This window comes from Saimiri boliviensis, chromosome 1 (genome assembly GCF_048565385.1).
Source record: "Saimiri boliviensis isolate mSaiBol1 chromosome 1, mSaiBol1.pri, whole genome shotgun sequence".
Taxonomy (NCBI): domain Eukaryota; kingdom Metazoa; phylum Chordata; class Mammalia; order Primates; family Cebidae; genus Saimiri; species Saimiri boliviensis.
In genome coordinates this window covers 84,151,742-84,171,118 of record NC_133449.1, presented here as the reverse complement: position 1 = coordinate 84,171,118, position 19,377 = coordinate 84,151,742, and the positions used below count along the sequence as shown (strand labels likewise).

Sequence of the window (19,377 nt, the reverse complement as noted above, 5' to 3'; positions counted from 1 at the left end):
GATTAAGATTTGTCTTTAAGAACTGAAAGAAGGGGTTCCAAACAGGCCTTCCTCTGTTCTTTCAAAATAATGCCAGATTCCCTACCAATCCACTCAAAAGAGACTAACTCAGAATTTATAAGCACTTGAAACCTAATGGAAAGAGCACAGGCTTAAGAAAAGTCTTGATGTTTAATACTGCCTCTGCTACTTATAAACAAGTTGCCCGACTTCTTTAAGCGCTAGCTCCTGCTCTTTAAAATGAGAATACATAATCTGCTCATTTCAGAGAACTGTATGTGAAAATAATATGAGAAAACATAGTAAACATACTTTTAAAACTATAAAGTTATATGAAAAATTAGTATTACTAGAAATGATTTGAAACTTCAGTATATTTTTAGAAGCTTTAAAATTTAGTCAAACTTTAAAAAGAACCGAAATCCTAACAAGATTACTCATCCTGTACTCAATTAGACACTCCCCTACCATCACAATGGTTGGAGAAAAAAAAATCACTAGGGTTCCTTCTCAAGATCACCTTTTTAGAGATATTACTGAGCAACAACTAAAGAAAGAAAGGAAACCCGAGGAAAGAAAATAAGCTGAATAATAATCTAAGCTTATCATCTCAAAGACACTTCTGGTAATTCGAAGTCAAAGTATCTTTGAAATGATGAACTAAAGATTATGAAAATTATTTCCCAAATTAATTCTCCAATATGCAAACATATAAGGAAGAACTTAGAGTGTAGCACAGATATTTTAGAAAAACATTTTGTTTCTCAGCAGGTCTCAGTGAAATCACAACTTATCAGGAAATACTGAGGATAAATGAAATGATAAAATATATTCAAAGACAAACAATTTCCTTGACTTTCTAGGGGTCCCAAACCAAAGGTTACTTGGTTCTGGTTCTTTATTCTTTTTTAATGATTTCATTTTCTGCCTTAATGCGCTTTAGGTCTTACTGTGACCAAACACAAAGTCATTTTTATGCAGTTATCTGAACATACACATGACAACTAAATCTGTTTGAACAGTTTTAGTTAATATAATGGTGAGTTTATTTCACCAGCCACTGATAATGTCACTAAAAATGTATCATTACTTTACTACAGTGACCATTACATTGTATAGAGCAGTTGTACAATCATAAACAAGTGACATTTAATCAACTAAATGCACAAATGACATTTACGTTCTATTCTCCCATTACATGGCGGTGGGGTGCACAGGCAGGAGAAGACTTAGTCTTGCATTTAAATATTGTGACAGGCAATTATTCAGCCAGATACATTTTTAAGACTGTTTAAGACAAACAATACCCAGAAAATATGTTTATAATTTACATGACAAAGATTAAGCAATAGACCTACCTGTGATATAAATAACAATCAAAATCTACTTTAACAACTATTGAAATTTTTATAGGAAAATGTTTCTTAAACTAGCTCTTTGAATGTAAATTTGATCAAAGAAAGCAAAACATTTATTATATACAGTGTAAACACTGGTTTTACCCATTCAATAAAAGATCAGTGAACAAAAATTTGACCATGTTAAGCATTTTCATTGCTAAAGTGAAATTTTCCATTGGATTTTTTTCTAATGAATATAAAGTAACTAAAGTTACTTACTCTTCAGGAGTAAAAAACATGCAGTTGGCATTCCCCATTCAGAATGCTGAAAGTTTTACAACTTCCTTCAAAATAGTTTCTAGTTTACTAGTTCTTAACTCTTTTCTACTTCACATATCCAGTAAATACAGCACACACCCAGTGGCTTATTGTCACAAAAATTCTCAACAATTCACAAGTAGGGGAAAATGCGGGAGCTGTATCAGAATTAGGGAAAGGGGGATAATTTTACAAAGCCACCTAAGAGAACAAAGCTAAATAAATCCCTCTCCCTACAAGTAGTCCATTTAGTTGGCTGGGAAGGAAAGGACAAGAGGCAATGTTTAATTTTTTTCCCCTAGCTTTGGTTTTTCCTAATTTAGGAGCAGAAAGAAGCAAGAAAATTTGACACAAATCACTCAGGCTAGGCAAGGGATTAAGGATTACTAAAACTGAGTAACAAAGCTATAGATAGCCCTCCACATGTGCAGATTCAACCAATGGTAGATTGAGAATACTAACAATAATTAAAAGTAACAATACAACAATAAAAAATAACACAAATTTAAAACTACAGTACAACTATTTACGTGGCATTAGTTATAAGTAATCTAAAGATGACAAAGTATATGGGAGGAAGTGCACAGGCTATACACAAATACTACACCATTTTACATAAGGGATGTGAGCATCCAAGTGTCAGAGGTGTTCGAACCAGAGCAACTCCATCTTGAATATGGTCTAGATAAAATAAGGCTGAGACCTACTGGGCTGCATCCCCAGGAAGTTAAGGCATTCTTAATCACAGGATGAGATAGGAGATCCGCACAAGATGCAGGATACAAAGACCTTGCTGATGAAAACAGCACTCGGTAAAGAAGCTAGCCAAATCCCACCAAAAGAAAGATGGTGATGAAAGTGACCTCTGGTAATCCTCACGGTTCATTATATACTAATTACAATGCATTACCACGCTAGAAGACATTCCCACCAGCCCCATGACAGTTTACCAATGCCATGGCAATTTCAGGAAGTTACCCTATATATTCTAAAAAGGGGAGTAACCCTCAGTTCTGGGACTTGCTGATCCCTTTTCTGGAAAACTCATGAATAATTCACCCCTAGTTTAGCATGTAACCAAGAAGTAACAGTAAGTATAAGCAGCTCAGCAGCCCATGCTGCTGCTCTGCCTATGAAATAGCCATTCTTTTGTTCTCTTAGTTTTTAAACAAATTTGCTTTCACTTTATGGACTTGCCCCAAATTCTTTCTTGTGCGAGATCCAAGAATCCTCTCTTGGGGTGTAGATTGGGACCCCTTTCCAGTAACACATGGATTTTGGTATCTGAGGGGTATGAGACTCAAGGCATGATTCACCTTAAATTCCTACCAGCTGTAAACCTGTGAAATCAAACAAGTCATCTACTTCCAAAATTCAATGGTGGGACAGGCATGAGACAAACATTCCCATTCCAAAAGTGAAACATATCCAAGAAGCAAAGAATAATAGGCCCCAAGTCAGTCCAACATTCAAGAGGAAAAACATTACAGCTTAAGCCTCCAAGATAATATTCCCTGACTCCCGTCAAGCTTCCTAGATAGACTGGGATAGGGGCTGAGCCTCCACTATCTGAGGAAGCTCCACCCCTATGGCTTTGCTGGGTTCAGTCCCACCCTATGGCTCTGTCCACACCTCAGCTCTGCAAAGATGGCACTGCATGCTGGTAGCTCTATAGTCCTGAGGTCTCAATGGCAGTTCTGCTCCCATGGCTCCTCTTGGCATTGCTGAGGTAGAAACTGTGGAAGCTCTAACCCTACAGTTCCCTTGGGCAATGCTCTAGAAAGGCTCTCTGCAGTGGCTCCTCCCCTGGGACAAGTCTCTGCCTGAGCTCCCAGACTGTTTTCAACAACCTCTGGAACCTAGGTGGAGGAATCCATGCCCCCACAGCTCTTGCATTCTGTATGCCTCTGCAGAATTTGCACCACCACCCAAACCCTCCTGAAAACTATTCTGATCTCCTAGTTCCCTGGGCCAGTGATAGGAGGCACAACCTGAAAGATCTCTGGAATGCCTTCAAGGTTTTTTCCCAATTGTCTTGATGATATCTTCTATTAGTATAAATCTGCTCAGCAAAGAGCTGCTAGTCACAACCTTGGGTAACTCTCCTAAAAATCCTCTTTGATTCTTTTCCACACAGCCAGGCTGACACTTTTCCAGATTTTTCTGCTCTTCTTCCCTTCTAATTATTGATTCTGTCTTAAGTAATTCCTTTGCCCTCACATCTCACTCTAAGTGGCCGAAAGCAGACATGCAGCAGCCTGAATGCTTTGATAGTTATTTCTCCCACCAGATATCCTAGTTCATCACTCTTAAATTCAGCCTTCCATAAAGCCCTTAGGCATAGACACAGTTCATCCAAGTTCTTCGCTAATTCATAACAAGGATGGCCTCTACTCCAGTTTCCAACAGGATATTGCTCATTTTCATCTGAGATCTTGTCAAAATGGCCTTTGCTATCTGTATTTCTATCACATTTTGGTCACAACCACTTAAGTAATCTCTAAGAAGGTTCAGACTTTCCTAGTATTCTCGTCTTATAAGCACTCACCAGAATCACCACTAACACTCCATTTATGGAAATACAGGCTTTTTCTAGACTGGTCTTTCAAACTCTACCAGCCTCTACCCATCACCTAGTTCAAAAGCCACTTCCACATTCTTAGGTAATCATTATTAGTAACAGCCCCACTTCTCAGTACCAAATCTCTGTCGTAGTCCATTCTCGGTTGCTGTAACTCAATACCTGAGATTGGGTAATTTACAAAGAAAACAAATTTCTTGCAGTTCTGGACACTGGGAAGTCAAAGGTCAAGGGGTTCAGGTGATGAGGGCCTTCTTGCTGTGTCATACATAACATGGCAGAGGTCATCACTTGGTGAGACAGCAAAAGCCAGCTGAGGTCTCTCTTCTTATAAAGCCACTAGTCCCATCACGGGGGCACCACCTTGATGAACTTATCTAATCCCAATTATTCCCAAAGAACCCACTTCCAAATATCATCAAAAAAGGAATTTAGGATCGTTTCCAACACCTGAAATTAGAGGACACATTCAAACCATAGCAGTAGGTATCAGACAGTTTCTATGTTTTGGTTAAAGAAATAAATAAATTAGAAACCAGGAAGGAGCATGAAGGCTAAAAGTACTGGGTAAGTCATATTTGAGTCAGAGTTAATAGCTGCGATAGACGAACAAAACGAGTGTGGCTAAGAAGAAAATGAGCACCTCAAAGACACTCATTACCACATGGGTTAAGAATTGAAACACAAAAATGAAGCCTTCTAGATATTTTATTGAAATTCTATAAAATAACATGTCCTCTATTTTCCTGAAGACTTCCATTTTATTTTCTCATTTGACTTGAATTATCAGGTCAAAAAAGTTTTCTCACTACTACAACTACCTGTCTTAAGACATTAACAATTTTTGCCAAGGCTGGAGGCTAACAGAAACAGTCTTCTTCTTGCCCCCTCCCCAAAATTGACTCAGTATTTGTATAATCTATCACCAAGGACTTTCCTTCTGGAAACTACCTGAAGTAAACAAGCTATATTTTCAGATACTTCAGAAATCAGTATTTATTAAGAGTGACAAATTTCAAATAGACAGGACGCTGTAGGGAAGGAGTATTCAGTCTGGTTGGCTGAGGGACAGATAACAGAAATCTACAAAGCAGCTGCAAGCATTCTTTCTTCTGTTACAGGCATTTTAAGAGAAGCATGAGGAATGGCCGGAAGTTGAAAAAATATCCCTCTTGGGAGAGTTCACTGGCATTTGTCCCCTCATACTTCCTTCCAGTCACCTCTTACCTTTTCCCAGAGCTCTGCTTAAACTCAATCTCACTATTAGCAGCCACCAACTCCTTTACCCCAATTCAGCCATCACAGTCAAAATACACACACCCGCTTTTCCAAACATGGAGATCTCAAGAAACTAAAGGAAATTCAAGGTAGTATATTCACTCAAAAAGGGTAAGCCCTACTATGGTAAGATTTCTTACCAAGAATTGCACAGTAGAATCAGTGGGTCAAATCCAGCAAGCAGAAGATGTGGCAACCACTCCTTATACTTTGTGTGTGCTTTAACTGCATGATTTACAAATTCACTTATATGGTTCCATGGTGCCAACGGGCAACCTTTCTTCAAAAAGTGACGAAATGCTGAAAACTTCTCGTACTTCAGACAGTATGTCAAATGAATTTCATTTACTTGGGCTCCATATTTCAAAAGAATGTTTACAATTCCAGAGAACTCACAGCTTCACCACAAAAAATAAAAACAAAACAAGAAGTTAGACTTTGACACAAAGTATTTCCTACAAATTGTTAATAGTAGTTTTACAGCTGGGGCATAAGTATGGCAGATGAGATAGTGGAAGGTTTTTACACATCTAGTGGATTGAGATTAGAGAAATGTGGGAGCCAGGGCTTTTGCTTTTTACACCCTCCTGAATGGTTTTTAATTTTCAACTATGAACAGGTGTTACTCTTATAATTTAAAAAATTCTTCTTAAATAAACATGTAATTTAAAAAATTATCATTGACAAATAGAAAACTTAAATTGTGATATTTTGTACAATTAAGTATCTTTACTACAAAATACTTTGCTTAACAAAATCAATAAACAATGTGATCAGTCCTTAAAACTAAACGATTCATTCTAGGAATCTCTTAGATATCATTTTCGTTAGCAATTAACTTAGCCAGTTTCCCTCCCACTTTTAAATTTATTTATTTTTCCAGAGACAGGGTCTTGCTCTGTGGCCCAGGCTGGCATACAGTGGCACAATCGAGGCTCACTATAATTGAACTCCTGGGCTCAAGTGATCCACCTACCTCAGCCTCCTGAGTGGCTGGAACTACATGTACATGCCACGATGCCTGGCTAATTTTTAAATTTTTTTGTAGAAAAGGAGTCTAACTATATTGCCCAGGCTGGTCTCAAACCCTCAAGCAGTCCTCCCACTCTGGTCTCCCAAAAGGTATGCCACCATGACTGGCCTTAAATTTAAAAAGATATAAAAAACAGTTAAAAAAAAAACTTTTTAACGAACAAAAATTCAATTACAGTACTATATTTTAAAATTCATTAAGTTCTATTCTACTATCCCCATTATAGATGCAAAAACTGAAGTTTAGTCACAGAGATAGTAATTGGTAGAAGTGGGATAATGATATCAACCCAAAATCTAACAGTGAATATGACACAGCAAATTTCTGCAATATCTCTTCCCTATTATGAAAACTGACGACTTCATGATATAGACAGATTGAAAAACATTTTAAACCCATGCCTATGTTTTCCAAAGTAGGTTACGTGGAACTTTAGTTCCTGAAAATGATCCATATGAAAAATACTCTTCAGTGAAAAAAATTGAGAAAACTTATACAGTATACCGTAAGACTGAGAAAGAAATAGGATGCATGTATTTTTAAACAGTATGTTAGCTACATTTCCAATTATATGCTCAACGTTTTTATTCAACCTCCAGATATGTTTCAGAAGAAGTACCTTTAAAATTAAAGCAATGGGTCCAATCATTAATCTGAAAAATGCAAAGAGAAGTACAAAATGCCCAAAAGTCTGTAAACACAAGAGCAATGGTATATACACTTAAATATAAGTTCTATCCTATGTTTCTGGACTTTCTAAACCTTTGTAGATCCATTCCTCTTTTGGGAATTCACAAAGCACACTGTCTTAAGAAAAATTCTCAAGTGCCCTCCACAAAAGAAACTTATTTAATACTATTTAATCCTGTATTTCCCAAACTTATTTAACAATACAACCCCTTTTATTCCATATAATACCTATTAATAATCTACAGAATTAGTATTCCACAAAAACACACTTTAGAAAACCAGCTCTAAGTCTCTTCCCTATTATTCACATTGCCTTGTATTAGAAGGGGCAAGAGCAACTTCCAAAAGGCTTATAAAACTGTATAGTGTGGCTGGTCGTAGTGGCTCACACCTGTAATCCCAGCACTTTGGAAGGCCGAGGCGGGCAGGTCACCTGAGGTCAGGAGTTTGAGACCAACACGGGGAAACCCTGTCTCTACTAAAAATACAAAATTAGCTGGGTGTGGTGGTACATGACTGCAATGCCAGCTACTCGGGAGGCTGAGGCAGGAGAACTGCTTGAACCCAGGAGGCAAGGGTTGTGGTGAGGTGAGATCACACCATTGCACTCCAGCCTAGGCAACAAGAGAGAAACTCTGTCTCAAAAAACAAAAAACAACAAAAACAAAACTTATTTTTCCCGTTAGGTTTTAAATTCTTAAAGGATATTTCAGCTTTCTCAGTAAGTTTAACAAGATCTGTTTAGTGTTCTCTATATAACAAATGGTCAATTAATGTTTTTAACTGATTTTGTAGAAATCACAGGAGAAAAGGGTGGGCCCCCTAAAATTTCAAATAATCCTGGAAAATCCAAAAACCTATTTAAGACCTTTCCCACCTAACTTCATTTATCTGAATCTATAGACAGCATGAAACATACTGCCCAGCTCCCAAGGAATATCATTAATTTTAAAGTGTTTCAGGGTTAACAGGGGTACTGCGTTATACGGCTTAATTTGAACTACACTAATAAGGTGATGAGGCATGAGCTTAGATGCTGTGAGCAGAAGGACCAAAAACATTGTTCATCCAAAAGATAAGATGAAGGCCAAAAAAGACGACCATCATACTGAACACACACACACACACACACACACACACACACACACACACACACACGATTCAAACCATTATAGTCTGGTGTAATAAGAAATGTTCAGTTCTATAACGGAGTTAAGACATAGTATATAGAAGGGCAACTAGAAGTTATCAGTGCAACCTCACTGAAGGTCAACTAATTAGGGCTCTTTTGTTTAAAAAGACAAAACTTAATGGGTTGTACAAGAAAATCCTAAGAAATCACAAAAGTTATGTATAAAGTGAGTCCCAGGTACTCAGATTAACCAAAATCCATATATTAGAACTAAAATGTATAAGCTTAAGAGTCTGGGCAGGGTGGCTCACACCCATAATCCAATCACTTTGGGAAGCTAGAGGCAGATGGATCACTTGAGGCCAGGAGCTGGATACCAGCCTGGTGAAACCCTGTCTCTATTAAAATGTATAAGCTTAAACTTCAAACAAATACAGTGAACTACTAATTTTACATGGCAAATGTTAAGAGATGGTAAAGACTGAAAAGCTTAGTAAATAATTTCTTGACAACTATTTAAATTAAATAGAGATCCATAATAGTGAATTCAAGAAAACCAGTAAAATTTGAGGTACGCCTGCAACCTCTTCTGTGTCATTAAAAACAATAGCATTGCCGGGCGCGGTGGCTCAAGCCTGTAATCCCAGCACTTTGGGAGGCCGAGGCGGGTGGATCACGAGGTCGAGACCATCCTGGTCAACATGGTGAAACCCCGTCTCTACTAAAAATACAAAAAATTAGCTGGGCATGGTGGCACATGCCTGTGATCCCAGCTACTCAGGAGGCTGAGGCAGGAGAATTGCCTGAGCCCAGGAGGCGGAGGTTGCGGTGAGCCGAGATCACGCCATTGCACCACTCCAGCCTGGGTAACAAGAGCAAAACTCCGTCTCAAAAAAAAAAAAAAAAAAAAAAATAGCATTTATCTTCACAACTTATTCCATTATTGGATGATCAGATATTACTCAATATGGCTTTTCTTATACACAGCTTTATTCTTACTGTTTAAAAAATAATTAATTTGGGGTTTTTTTTAAAAGCTTAATTGTTCAGACTCACATTAAAAAATGCTATACAGCCAGGCATGGTGGCTCACACCTATAATCCCAGCACTTAGGGAGGCCAAGGCATGTGAACTGCTTGAGCCTAGGAGTTCAAGACCAGCGTGGGCAACATGAAAAAAAACCCATCTGTACTAAAAATAGAAAAATTAGCTGGGAGTGGTGGTGTATGCCTGGAGACCCAGCTATTCTGGAGGCTGAGGTGGGAGGATCACCTGAGTCCAGGATACAGAGGTTGCAGTAGGCCAAGATGGTGCCACTGCACTCCAGCCTGGGCCACAGAGTGAGGCCCTGTCTCAAAAAACAATTTTTTAAATGCTATACACCAAATACATTAAAAATGCAATAATATCTATAAAGCTAAAGTTTTATTTTAGGCTCACAAGCAGTCTTATAAATATAAATTTCAAATGGTAAATGATTTGAACAGTCACTGCCTTACTTGATAAAGTCCCATTTTTAATTCTTGAATTGTTTTGAAGACCAAAAATACCAGCAAATTTCTGCATCTACTTAAATTTTAAGTATTCCCTAAAACTGCTGCACTAAAAATGTAATCCAGATCCAAAGAAGGAAGGAAAACAATCTGATATTATCACCTCATTTGTGCTACAGCTTGACTGAAGCATCAGGGTTTTTCCTATTTGTGTTCCAAGCTAGCAATTTAGCACTTACAGAGACACTAAGTTTCACCGTGAAAGAAAGACACTTCAAAACACATCTCCATACAGCAAAAAAGAATAAAAAATAAAAACACAGCAAATATATACATACTCCTTTTGGAAAGCCATGCACATGGGAGAACTAAATCCAAAGATAAGGCACGCCTGGGCATCTGGGCTGTAGCCATTCCGGAGCAGTATTTCTAGGCACTCTTCATGTCCCCCAAACACTGCTGAGTAAACAGGGCTCACTTTGTTTAGCCCAGTGTCACAGACCCGGCTAGTAAGTGGCACTAACAAGTCCAAGATTCTATAAATACACAAATTCAGGAGCATTTAGTTTTAATTTACATGTACACAAGTGCAGATAACATTTCTATAGCACAATTTTTTTTGAATCACCAATTGATTAATTTAAAGAACTATTTCTGTCTGGGGTGGACCTTCTACCAACAACATTACATTAAACTATTACACGCTACACATTTACTATAAAATGTTACACTTATTATTGCTTCATACAAAGGTCCTTAAATACATCTGAAACAAAATTAATTAATGTTCCTATATGTAAATAGAAAAGGTGCTCTTTTAATTTTATTACCTTATTAGCACCACCTTATTCCCCAAAGTTCAAATTTTATGTTAGATATTTTAGCATCTAATAAATTATTTACATCATTATACTAAGTATAAACTGGCATCAAAAAAATACACTATTTTCCTTCTTAAAGAACCAATTAGTTTTACTTTTCCAATTAGTAAAAATTTTTAAAGATTATAAGTAACATGAAATGAAGACTAATATTTTCATAAGAAATTATAATTTCTGCTAAAATATTCCATTATCTGAAAAAAAAAGTGAGATCATTAAATACAAAGGCAGATTTATAAAAAAGCTCGTTCCTAGGTAGAGAAAGTTCTAAAGAAAATAATTAAAACAAAGGTTCTTAGGTTATTTGTAAACTTACCTCTAGCAGTCAACTGGAAAGAAAAAAGGACTACTTCACCCTTTTAAATTAAAAATAAAACTGTACAAACAAAACCAGGTCCTCTTTCTGGGAAAAGACAGACAGGGCTACTCTGAAGTATTTTTACAACAATTATACTTCTCTTCACAAATTTTCTTTATGTATGTCTAAGATAACATTTAAGTAGAACTTTCATTCACAAAAGGGGCTAGAAGTAGGCTATAAAGAAAATCATCAGTGACAATCAGAATTCTCAAAATTGAGAATGCCCAACAGAGTTTTGGTATCACTTAAAGCTCAGAGAATAATGCCTAATATTTATGTTTAAATAAATGATCAAAATTTGGGGAAAATATCAAATTTTAAATCTAAGTATTTTGTTAAAATAGTCTATTAAATGTCTCTTAAATTTAATAACTGTGTTTAATTTTTTAAAATAGCCAGGAAAAATTATACTTTCCCACAAGACATAAACACGCTTAAAAATAGCATTAATGAAATAGTATTGTGCCACCTAGTGGCACAATGATCAAATTGCAGAATCCGTTTTCCTTTAATGTAAACAAACTAAATTAAGTAATGAATATTTTACTATTACTTTTTAAATTAAGTAATACTATGAACAGCTATAAAAAGTATTACTGTAGAATTACGACTCTAAAGATTTTAAACATATGTTTCTAAAAATTGTTGACTGCCAATTTATGAAAGGCAGCCATATTCTCACAGGTATAACCAAGTTACTAGATTCTAAGATTTCTAGAACCCCTATTTACTCTCTCTCCATAAAAATTCCCAGCTGGATTTGAGATTAGATTTTTAAAAAGTTCAGTCAAAGGATTTAAGACAGGGAGGACTACTTAGCACACACTCCAACAGGCTTTCTGTTGGAAGCACATAAACCCGAAAGCTTTCTGGGGTCAGAGAGGTAACATGGATAAGGCCATCATCAGAATGAGTCTTAAAGATGACTGGGAAAAAACTAGGGAGGAGGAGGCAGCTACAGCCATAACTAGAGAAATCAATGGGAAGACTCAACTCCCTGAGCAAGTCCCTGAGCCTGCCCCGTCTCTAGCAACTCTGCCTCACAATATGAAAGTGCAGGACTCATAGTAGGAGCAAAAGGTAGCATGAGGAACAGAATAGGGGTATATCTATTCACCCAGCAGATGGGTAAGGAAGAGAATGTCAAAGATTTTGCCTAGAGGTGAAGGGTCTACCCCAGATTTATTCTTTATTAGCTTTTGATTAAGAGACCATGTTTATTTTCTGTTTTTAACACTTACTTTGAATGGCCCATTTGTGAAGCTGCATGAACAGGTAACTGCCAATTATCCTCATTACAGTAAAGATCAGGATCCGCTCCACTGGAGAGCAAAAGCTCCACACATTTGGTGTGTCCCTCTTGAGCAGCAATGAACAAGGGAGTAGCTTTGTCCAAGGCTTGACAATTGACATTTGCACCTAATACAAAATAAAACATTTAACAGATAATCCTCGTTTATATTTTTAAAAATCAACATAAATTTCAAGAAACTACCACAAAAGGGTTTCACAGCACAGTAGTTATTCCTTCTTCACCTGGATGTTGCATGTTGTTATATAAACATAGTTACTTTGCTAACTTTTTGCTAATCATTTAAATTGTCTTTGCTAAACTGACAGCGTGGCTCGTGCCTGGAATCCCAGCAATTTAGGAGGCTATGACCAGAGGATTGCTTGAGGCCAAGACCAGCCTGGGCGAAATAGTAAGACCCTGTGTCTATAAAAAACAAAAAGGTTTTGCTTTTAAGTCAGCAAGAAAATAAGTGATTCATATCTTAGAATTCATTTTTAAGCTAAAACAAAAAATACTATTCAGTGAAGGATACATTTCATTCCAATCCCTCCTCAAGCAAGCATTCTGCAAGCCCAATAAGTAAACATTTAAAAAGAAAAAATGCAAACTAGCAAACATGGATAATGTTTCTGATAATTAGTGAAAAAGATAAAATCTAGTTATGTCACTCTAATTGATTCCGGCTAAGATTTATGAAAAAATTATCAGTAGATACGGCAGCTGTGTCTTAAAACGAATAGTGACTATATTCTTTATTACATCTCTTCCTTCATAACCACTAAATGATAAATGAAGCCTACTATCAGAGAAAAAGAGTCTCTTTAAACAGGTTTCTGAGTTGATATTTAAAATCATAAATGTGAACGGGAAAAACAATAACATCATAGTGAAAGAAAGAAAAACGAAACATCCTACCCATATGAAAATAATTACAAAAATTGTTTAAGTGTGAGTGTCTCCAGATGAAAAGGAACTACCACAAGAATTTTGGATTTGTGAAAAATCTAAATGTAGTGACACTACCAAAGAATCACAGTAATGCTCCAGCGATGGCTCCCGACTCAAATGGAAACTCAGAAATGACAGATTAAGAACTCAAAGCAAGGACTGCAAAGAAGCTCAACAAGATCTAAGACAAGGTTGAAAATAAACACAAAGAAATTTCTAAAGCAATTCAGGAAACGAAGGCAGAGATAATCATCTGAAAAAGGAACCAATCAGAGCTTCTGGAATTGAAAAACTCACTTAAGGAATTTCATTACAGGTATTGATCGACTTACGACCTGTGCAACTTACGACCATTCAACTTTACGACCACAATCACTAGCCATGACTGCTCAGCGTCTGGCAGCACAAACGTTGCCCAGCTGGGCGTACGACAGTGCGGACCAGCTTACGGCAGCACTACCATCTCCGCGTGCACCATTTCAACTGTTATCCCAGACTTGGTACAGCAATTTGTGTTTTATGTCTTGGATATTTTTCATCAAACCCCTCCCAGGATGTCTACCAAGAGGAAACTGTCTTTGTCTACGCCTCAGCCTGCCAAGAAGGAAAGAAAGGCCATCGATCTCGACACGAAAATGAAGGTAATTAAGCAGTACGAAGGAGGAAAGAAAGTGAATGTGATCGCACGTGATACGAAGTTATCACAATCAACTGTGTTGACGATTTTGAAAGACAAAGAATTCGTGAGGCTGTGAAAGGTTCTGCACCCATGCGATCAACAATTATAACAAAGCAACGAAGCGGGCCCATCCACAAAATGGAGAAATTGCTATATATTTGGATGGAAGATCAAATTCAAAAACGGACACCATTAAGTCTTTTTACTGTGCAGATGAAGGCGAGAAGTCTATTTCAGACTCTGAAGGACCATACTGGAGAAAATTACAGTCAAAAATTTGTAGCAAGCACTGGCTGGTTCCAGAGATTCATCATGTCACAGTACTATACATATAGCCTACTTAACTTACCACCAAATCGTGTTACGGCCGGTCTGTCAGAACCAATCGTGGTTTTAAGTTGAGCACCAGCTGTATACAACTGTAAGTTTTATTAATAGACTAGTCCAAATAGAAGAAAGAATTTTGGGGCCTGAAGATTAGTCTTTCAAACTAACCCAATCAGATGAAAATAGAGAAAAAAATTTTTTAGTGAAAAAGGCTTTGAGAAATATTAATATAAAGCAACCAAATCTATGAAATACTGGAATTCCTGAGAGAGAAGGAGGAAAAGTAAATGACATGGAAAACATATTTGAGGAAATAATTTAAGAGAATTTCCCTAATCTTGCCAGTGAGGTAGACATTCAGACAGAAGAAATCCAGAGAACTCCCCATGAACACGAATATCACTAAGGTATATAGTCATCAGACTGTTCAAGGTTAATGCTAAAGAAAATTCCTTAAAGGCAATGAGAGAAAAAGGTCAGATCATAAACAAAAGGAAGAGTGGACTTAGCAGAAACCTTACAAGTCAAGAGAGATTGTGAGTCTATTTTCAGCATTCTTAAAGACACGACAACCAGGAATTTCATATTCCACCAAACTAAGCTTCACAAATAAAAGAGAAATAAAATCTCTACAGACAAACAAGCACTAAGACAATCTGTTATCAGTAGATCAGCCTTAGCAGTGATCCCAAAGAAACTTCTAAACATGGAAATGAAAGAATATTGCTACTACAAAAACACACTTAAGTGCATAGCTCAAAGACACCATAAGGCAACCATACAATAGAAACTACAAAGCAACCCTCTACCAACTTAATAGGATCAAAATCTCACATATCAATATTAACCTGGAATGTAAAGGGTCTAAACACCCTGCTTAATATTCTGGTTTCTCTTCAGACCATGTAAACCTTTCACCTTTTACTAAACACCTCCCTTAGAAGGCACAGAGTTGCAATTCGGATTTAAAAAAAAAAGACCCATCTATCTGCTGCCTTCAAGAGACCCATCTCACATGTAATGACACCCACAGGCTGAAAGTAAGGGTTGGAAAAAGATCCATTAAGCAAATGGAAAACAAAAAAGGTCAGGAGTCACCATTGTTATTTCAGATAAAACAGACTTTAAACCAAACAACAGGGCCAGGCACAGTGGCTCACTCCTGTAATCCCAGAACTTTGAGAGGCCAAGGGGTGACAGAGCAGGAGTATCACCATCTTGCACAAGTACTAGCATTTTAAAATTCACTTTAATCAAAAACCACCTAAATCCAAAGGGCATCAGCCTAATGGCCAAGGTCAGCATGACCAAAAACCACAAATAACATCTCCAAACAGAAACATTCCAAACTCCTCCCTGACCAGGGACATGCTAGCTGTCCCACTCCAGCTGGGAAGATACCAGCCCCGAGACAACTCCTCCTTGCCCCACTCCAGCTGGGAAGATGCTAGCCCCAAGATAACACCCCTCATCCTGGAAAGATGTCAGCTCCTTCACCCAGAGCCTCCCACATAAACATTCCAAGCTTGTGATAAGCCCTCTCACCCTAAAACCAACATATACTCTTAGTCTGTAAGAGAAAGCACTCCTGACCAAAATCGGCCAGAAGCCCTTCTCAGGTTTTACCTAAAGTAAACCTGTCTTTAACTGCCAAGCTGTGCTTTATGTTCCTTTCCTCTTTCTTTAACTCTTAGAAGGTGGGAGGATTGCTTGAGCTCAGGAGTTCAAGACCAGTCAGGGCACTGTGAAAGGAAAATAAATCTTGGGACCCCCAAATCACTAAACCAAAGGGAATTCAATCTGGGAACTGCTTAGGGCAACCCTGCCTCCTATTCTATTCCTAAAAGAGATAGCTACTAAGATAAAAAAGTTACATACCTCCCTCACAAGGAATTTCCTTGTGAACAAAGGACAGACAGACAGAACTCAAAGTCATCTCTCTGCTACTGAAATAAGTACATATCTGATTGCCTCCTTTGGAAAGGCTAATCACAAACTCAAAAAAAAAAAAAAAATGCAAACATTTGTTTCCTACCTACCAATGACCTGGACACACTCTTCCCACTTTGAGTTGTCCTGTTTTTCCATACAGAACCAATGTATATCTTACATATACTTATTTGATGTATCATGTCTTCCTAAAATGTATAAAACCAAGCTGTGCACCAACCACCCTGGGCATATGTTGTCAGGACCTCCTGAGGCAGCATCACAGGTGTGTGTCCTTAATGCTGGCAAAATAAACTTCTTAAATTGACTGAGACCTGTCTCAGATATTTGGGGTTCACAGCAACACATGAGACCCCATCTCTACTTTTTTAAAAAAGAAAAAAATTATATATTAAAAAATCCAACAACAGTACAAAAGGACAAAGAAGGTAATTACATAATGATAAAGGGTTCAATTCAACAAGACGACTTAACTATCCTAAATATATACACACCCAACAGTTTTGTAAAATAGCTCTTAGAGATCTATAAAAAGATAGTAATAACAGTGGGGGGATTTCAACATCCCATTGACAGCATTAGACAGATCACTGAGGCAGAAAATTAAAAAACAAATTCTGGATATAAATTCAACATTTGACCAATTGGACCTAATAGACATCTACAGAACATTCCACTCAGCAACCACAGAATACATATTCTTCTCAACAGCACACAGAACGTACTCCAAGAATGACCACGTGCTTGGCCAAAAAACACATCTCAATAAATTTAAAAAACTGATTCATTTGGGAGGCCAAGGCAGGTGGATTACTTGAAGGTCAGGAGTTCAAGACCACACTGGCCAGCATGGTAAAATCCTATCTCTACTACAATTACAAAAAAATTAGCCAGCCACAGTGGCACATGCCTATAATCCCAGCTACTCAGGAGGCTGAGGCAGGAGAATCACTTGAACCAGGAGACAGAGGTTGCAGTGAGCCAAGATCATGCCACTGCACTCCAGCCTGGGTACAGAGTGAGACTCTGTGTCAAAACAAAACAAAACAAAACAAAAAATGAATCCTATCAACCATACTCTCAGACCACAGTGGAATAAAAATAGACATCAATACCAAGAATATCTTCCAAAACCAGACAATTACATAGAAATTAACTTACTCCTGGATAACTTTCAAGTAAACAATAAAATTAGGACAGATAAAAAAATTTCTTTGAAATAAATAAAGAGACAAAACATTAAAATGCAGCAAAAGTAGTGTTAAGAAGTTTAGAGCACTAAATATCTACCTCAGGAGAAAAGATCTTTAATGATCTAACATCACACTTGGAGAAACAAAGAAAACAAGAACAAACTAACCCTAAAGCTAGCAGAAGAAAAAAAAATAATTGAAATCAGAGTGGAACTGAATGAAATTGAGATCCAAAAATCCATACAAAGGATTGATGAAACCAAAAGTTGGCTCTTTGAAAGGATAAACAAGATTGATGGACTGCTAGTTAGATTAACAAAGAGAAAAAAAAGAGTGAAGATCCAAATAAGCACAATCGGAAACAATAAAGTTGACATTACAACAGATTCCACAGAAATACACAAGATCCTCAGACTGTTATGAACACCTCAGTGAAAACGAACTAGAAAATCTGGAGGAAATGGATAAATTACACAATCTCCCAAGAGAAATCAGAAAGAAATTGAAATAGACCATTATCAAGTTCTAAAACTGAATCCACAATAAAAAAACCTACCAACCAAAAAAAGGTCCTGGGCCAGATGAATTCACAGCTGAATTCTACCAGATGAGAAGCACCAGTATAAATTCTACTGAAACTATTCCCAAAAATCAAGGAAGGTGAGACTCCTCCCTAACTCATTCTACAAAGCCAGTATCACCCAAATACCAAGACCCACAAAGACACAATAAGAAAGAAAAGTACAGACCAATATCCCTGATGAACATAGGCACAAAAATCCTCAATAAAATACTGGAAAATCCAGTCCAGCAACATATCAAAAAGTTAATGCATCATGATCAAGTAGGCTTCATTGTTTAGATGCAAGGTTAGTTCCATATACACAAATAAATAATTAAGATTCACGACATAAAGAGAATTAAAAACAAAAACTATATGATCATCTCAATATATGTGAGAAAACACTTCATGAAACCCAACATCCCTGCATGATTTAATAAAAAAAAAAAAACCCTCAACAAACTAGGCATTGAAGGAACATACCTCAAAATAGTAAGAATAATCTATGACAAACCCACAGCCAACATCATACTGAACAGGCATAAGCTGGAAGTATTCTTGAGAACTGGAAGAAGACAAGGACATCCACTCTCACCACTCCTATTCAACATAGTACTGGAAGTCCTTACCAGAACAACCAGGCAACAAAAAGAAATAAAAGGCATCCAAATAGGAAAAGAAGTCAAATAACCTTTCTTCACTGATAATATGAGTCTATACCAAGAAAACTCTAAATCAGACTCCACGAAAAGGCTCCTGGAGCTGATAAACAACTTCAGTAAAGTTTCAGGATACAAAATCAATGTATAAAATCAGCAGCATTTCTATGCCTCAATAATGTTCAAGCTGACAGCAAAATCAAGAACTCAACTCCATTTACAAGAGCCACCAAAAAAATAAAGAAACAAAAAACCTAGGAATATATCTTACCAAGGAGGTGAAAGATCTCTACAAGGAGAACTACAAAACACTACTCCAAGAAATCACAGATGACACAAATGGAAAACCATGCTCATGGATTATAAAAATCAGTATCATTAAAATGGCCATACTACTCAAAGTGATCTATAGATTCAACGCCATCCTTTTTTTTATTTTTTCCCCTGTTAAAAGCCAGAGGTTTTGTTGTGTGTGTGTGTTTTTTTGTTTGTTTGTTTGTTTGTTTAATTTCTATAGGTTACTGGGGGAACAGGTGGTGTTTGGTTACATGAGAAAGTTCTTTAGTGATGATTTGTGAGATTTTGGTATACCCATCACCCAAGCAGTATTATACTGCACTCAATTTGTGGTCTTTTATTCCTCACCCCCTTCCCATC

General features: G+C 37.1%; 1 protein-coding gene across 6 annotated transcripts in view; it reads right to left on the bottom strand.

The window, feature by feature from the left end:
- The window catches only part of ASB3 (ankyrin repeat and SOCS box containing 3), a 106,916-nt gene that overhangs the window by 21,352 nt on the left and 66,187 nt on the right, over positions 1-19,377 (bottom strand). For all 6 annotated transcript variants that reach the window (XM_039464000.2, XM_039463998.2, XM_074400180.1 and 3 more), the window contains 3 exons: positions 12,350-12,527; positions 10,205-10,402; positions 5,658-5,915 (listed from right to left, as the gene is read on the bottom strand). In XM_039464000.2, coding sequence (XP_039319934.1) covers positions 5,658-5,915; positions 10,205-10,402; positions 12,350-12,527 — 634 coding nt within the window. The remainder of the gene's footprint in view (positions 1-5,657; positions 5,916-10,204; positions 10,403-12,349; positions 12,528-19,377) is intronic.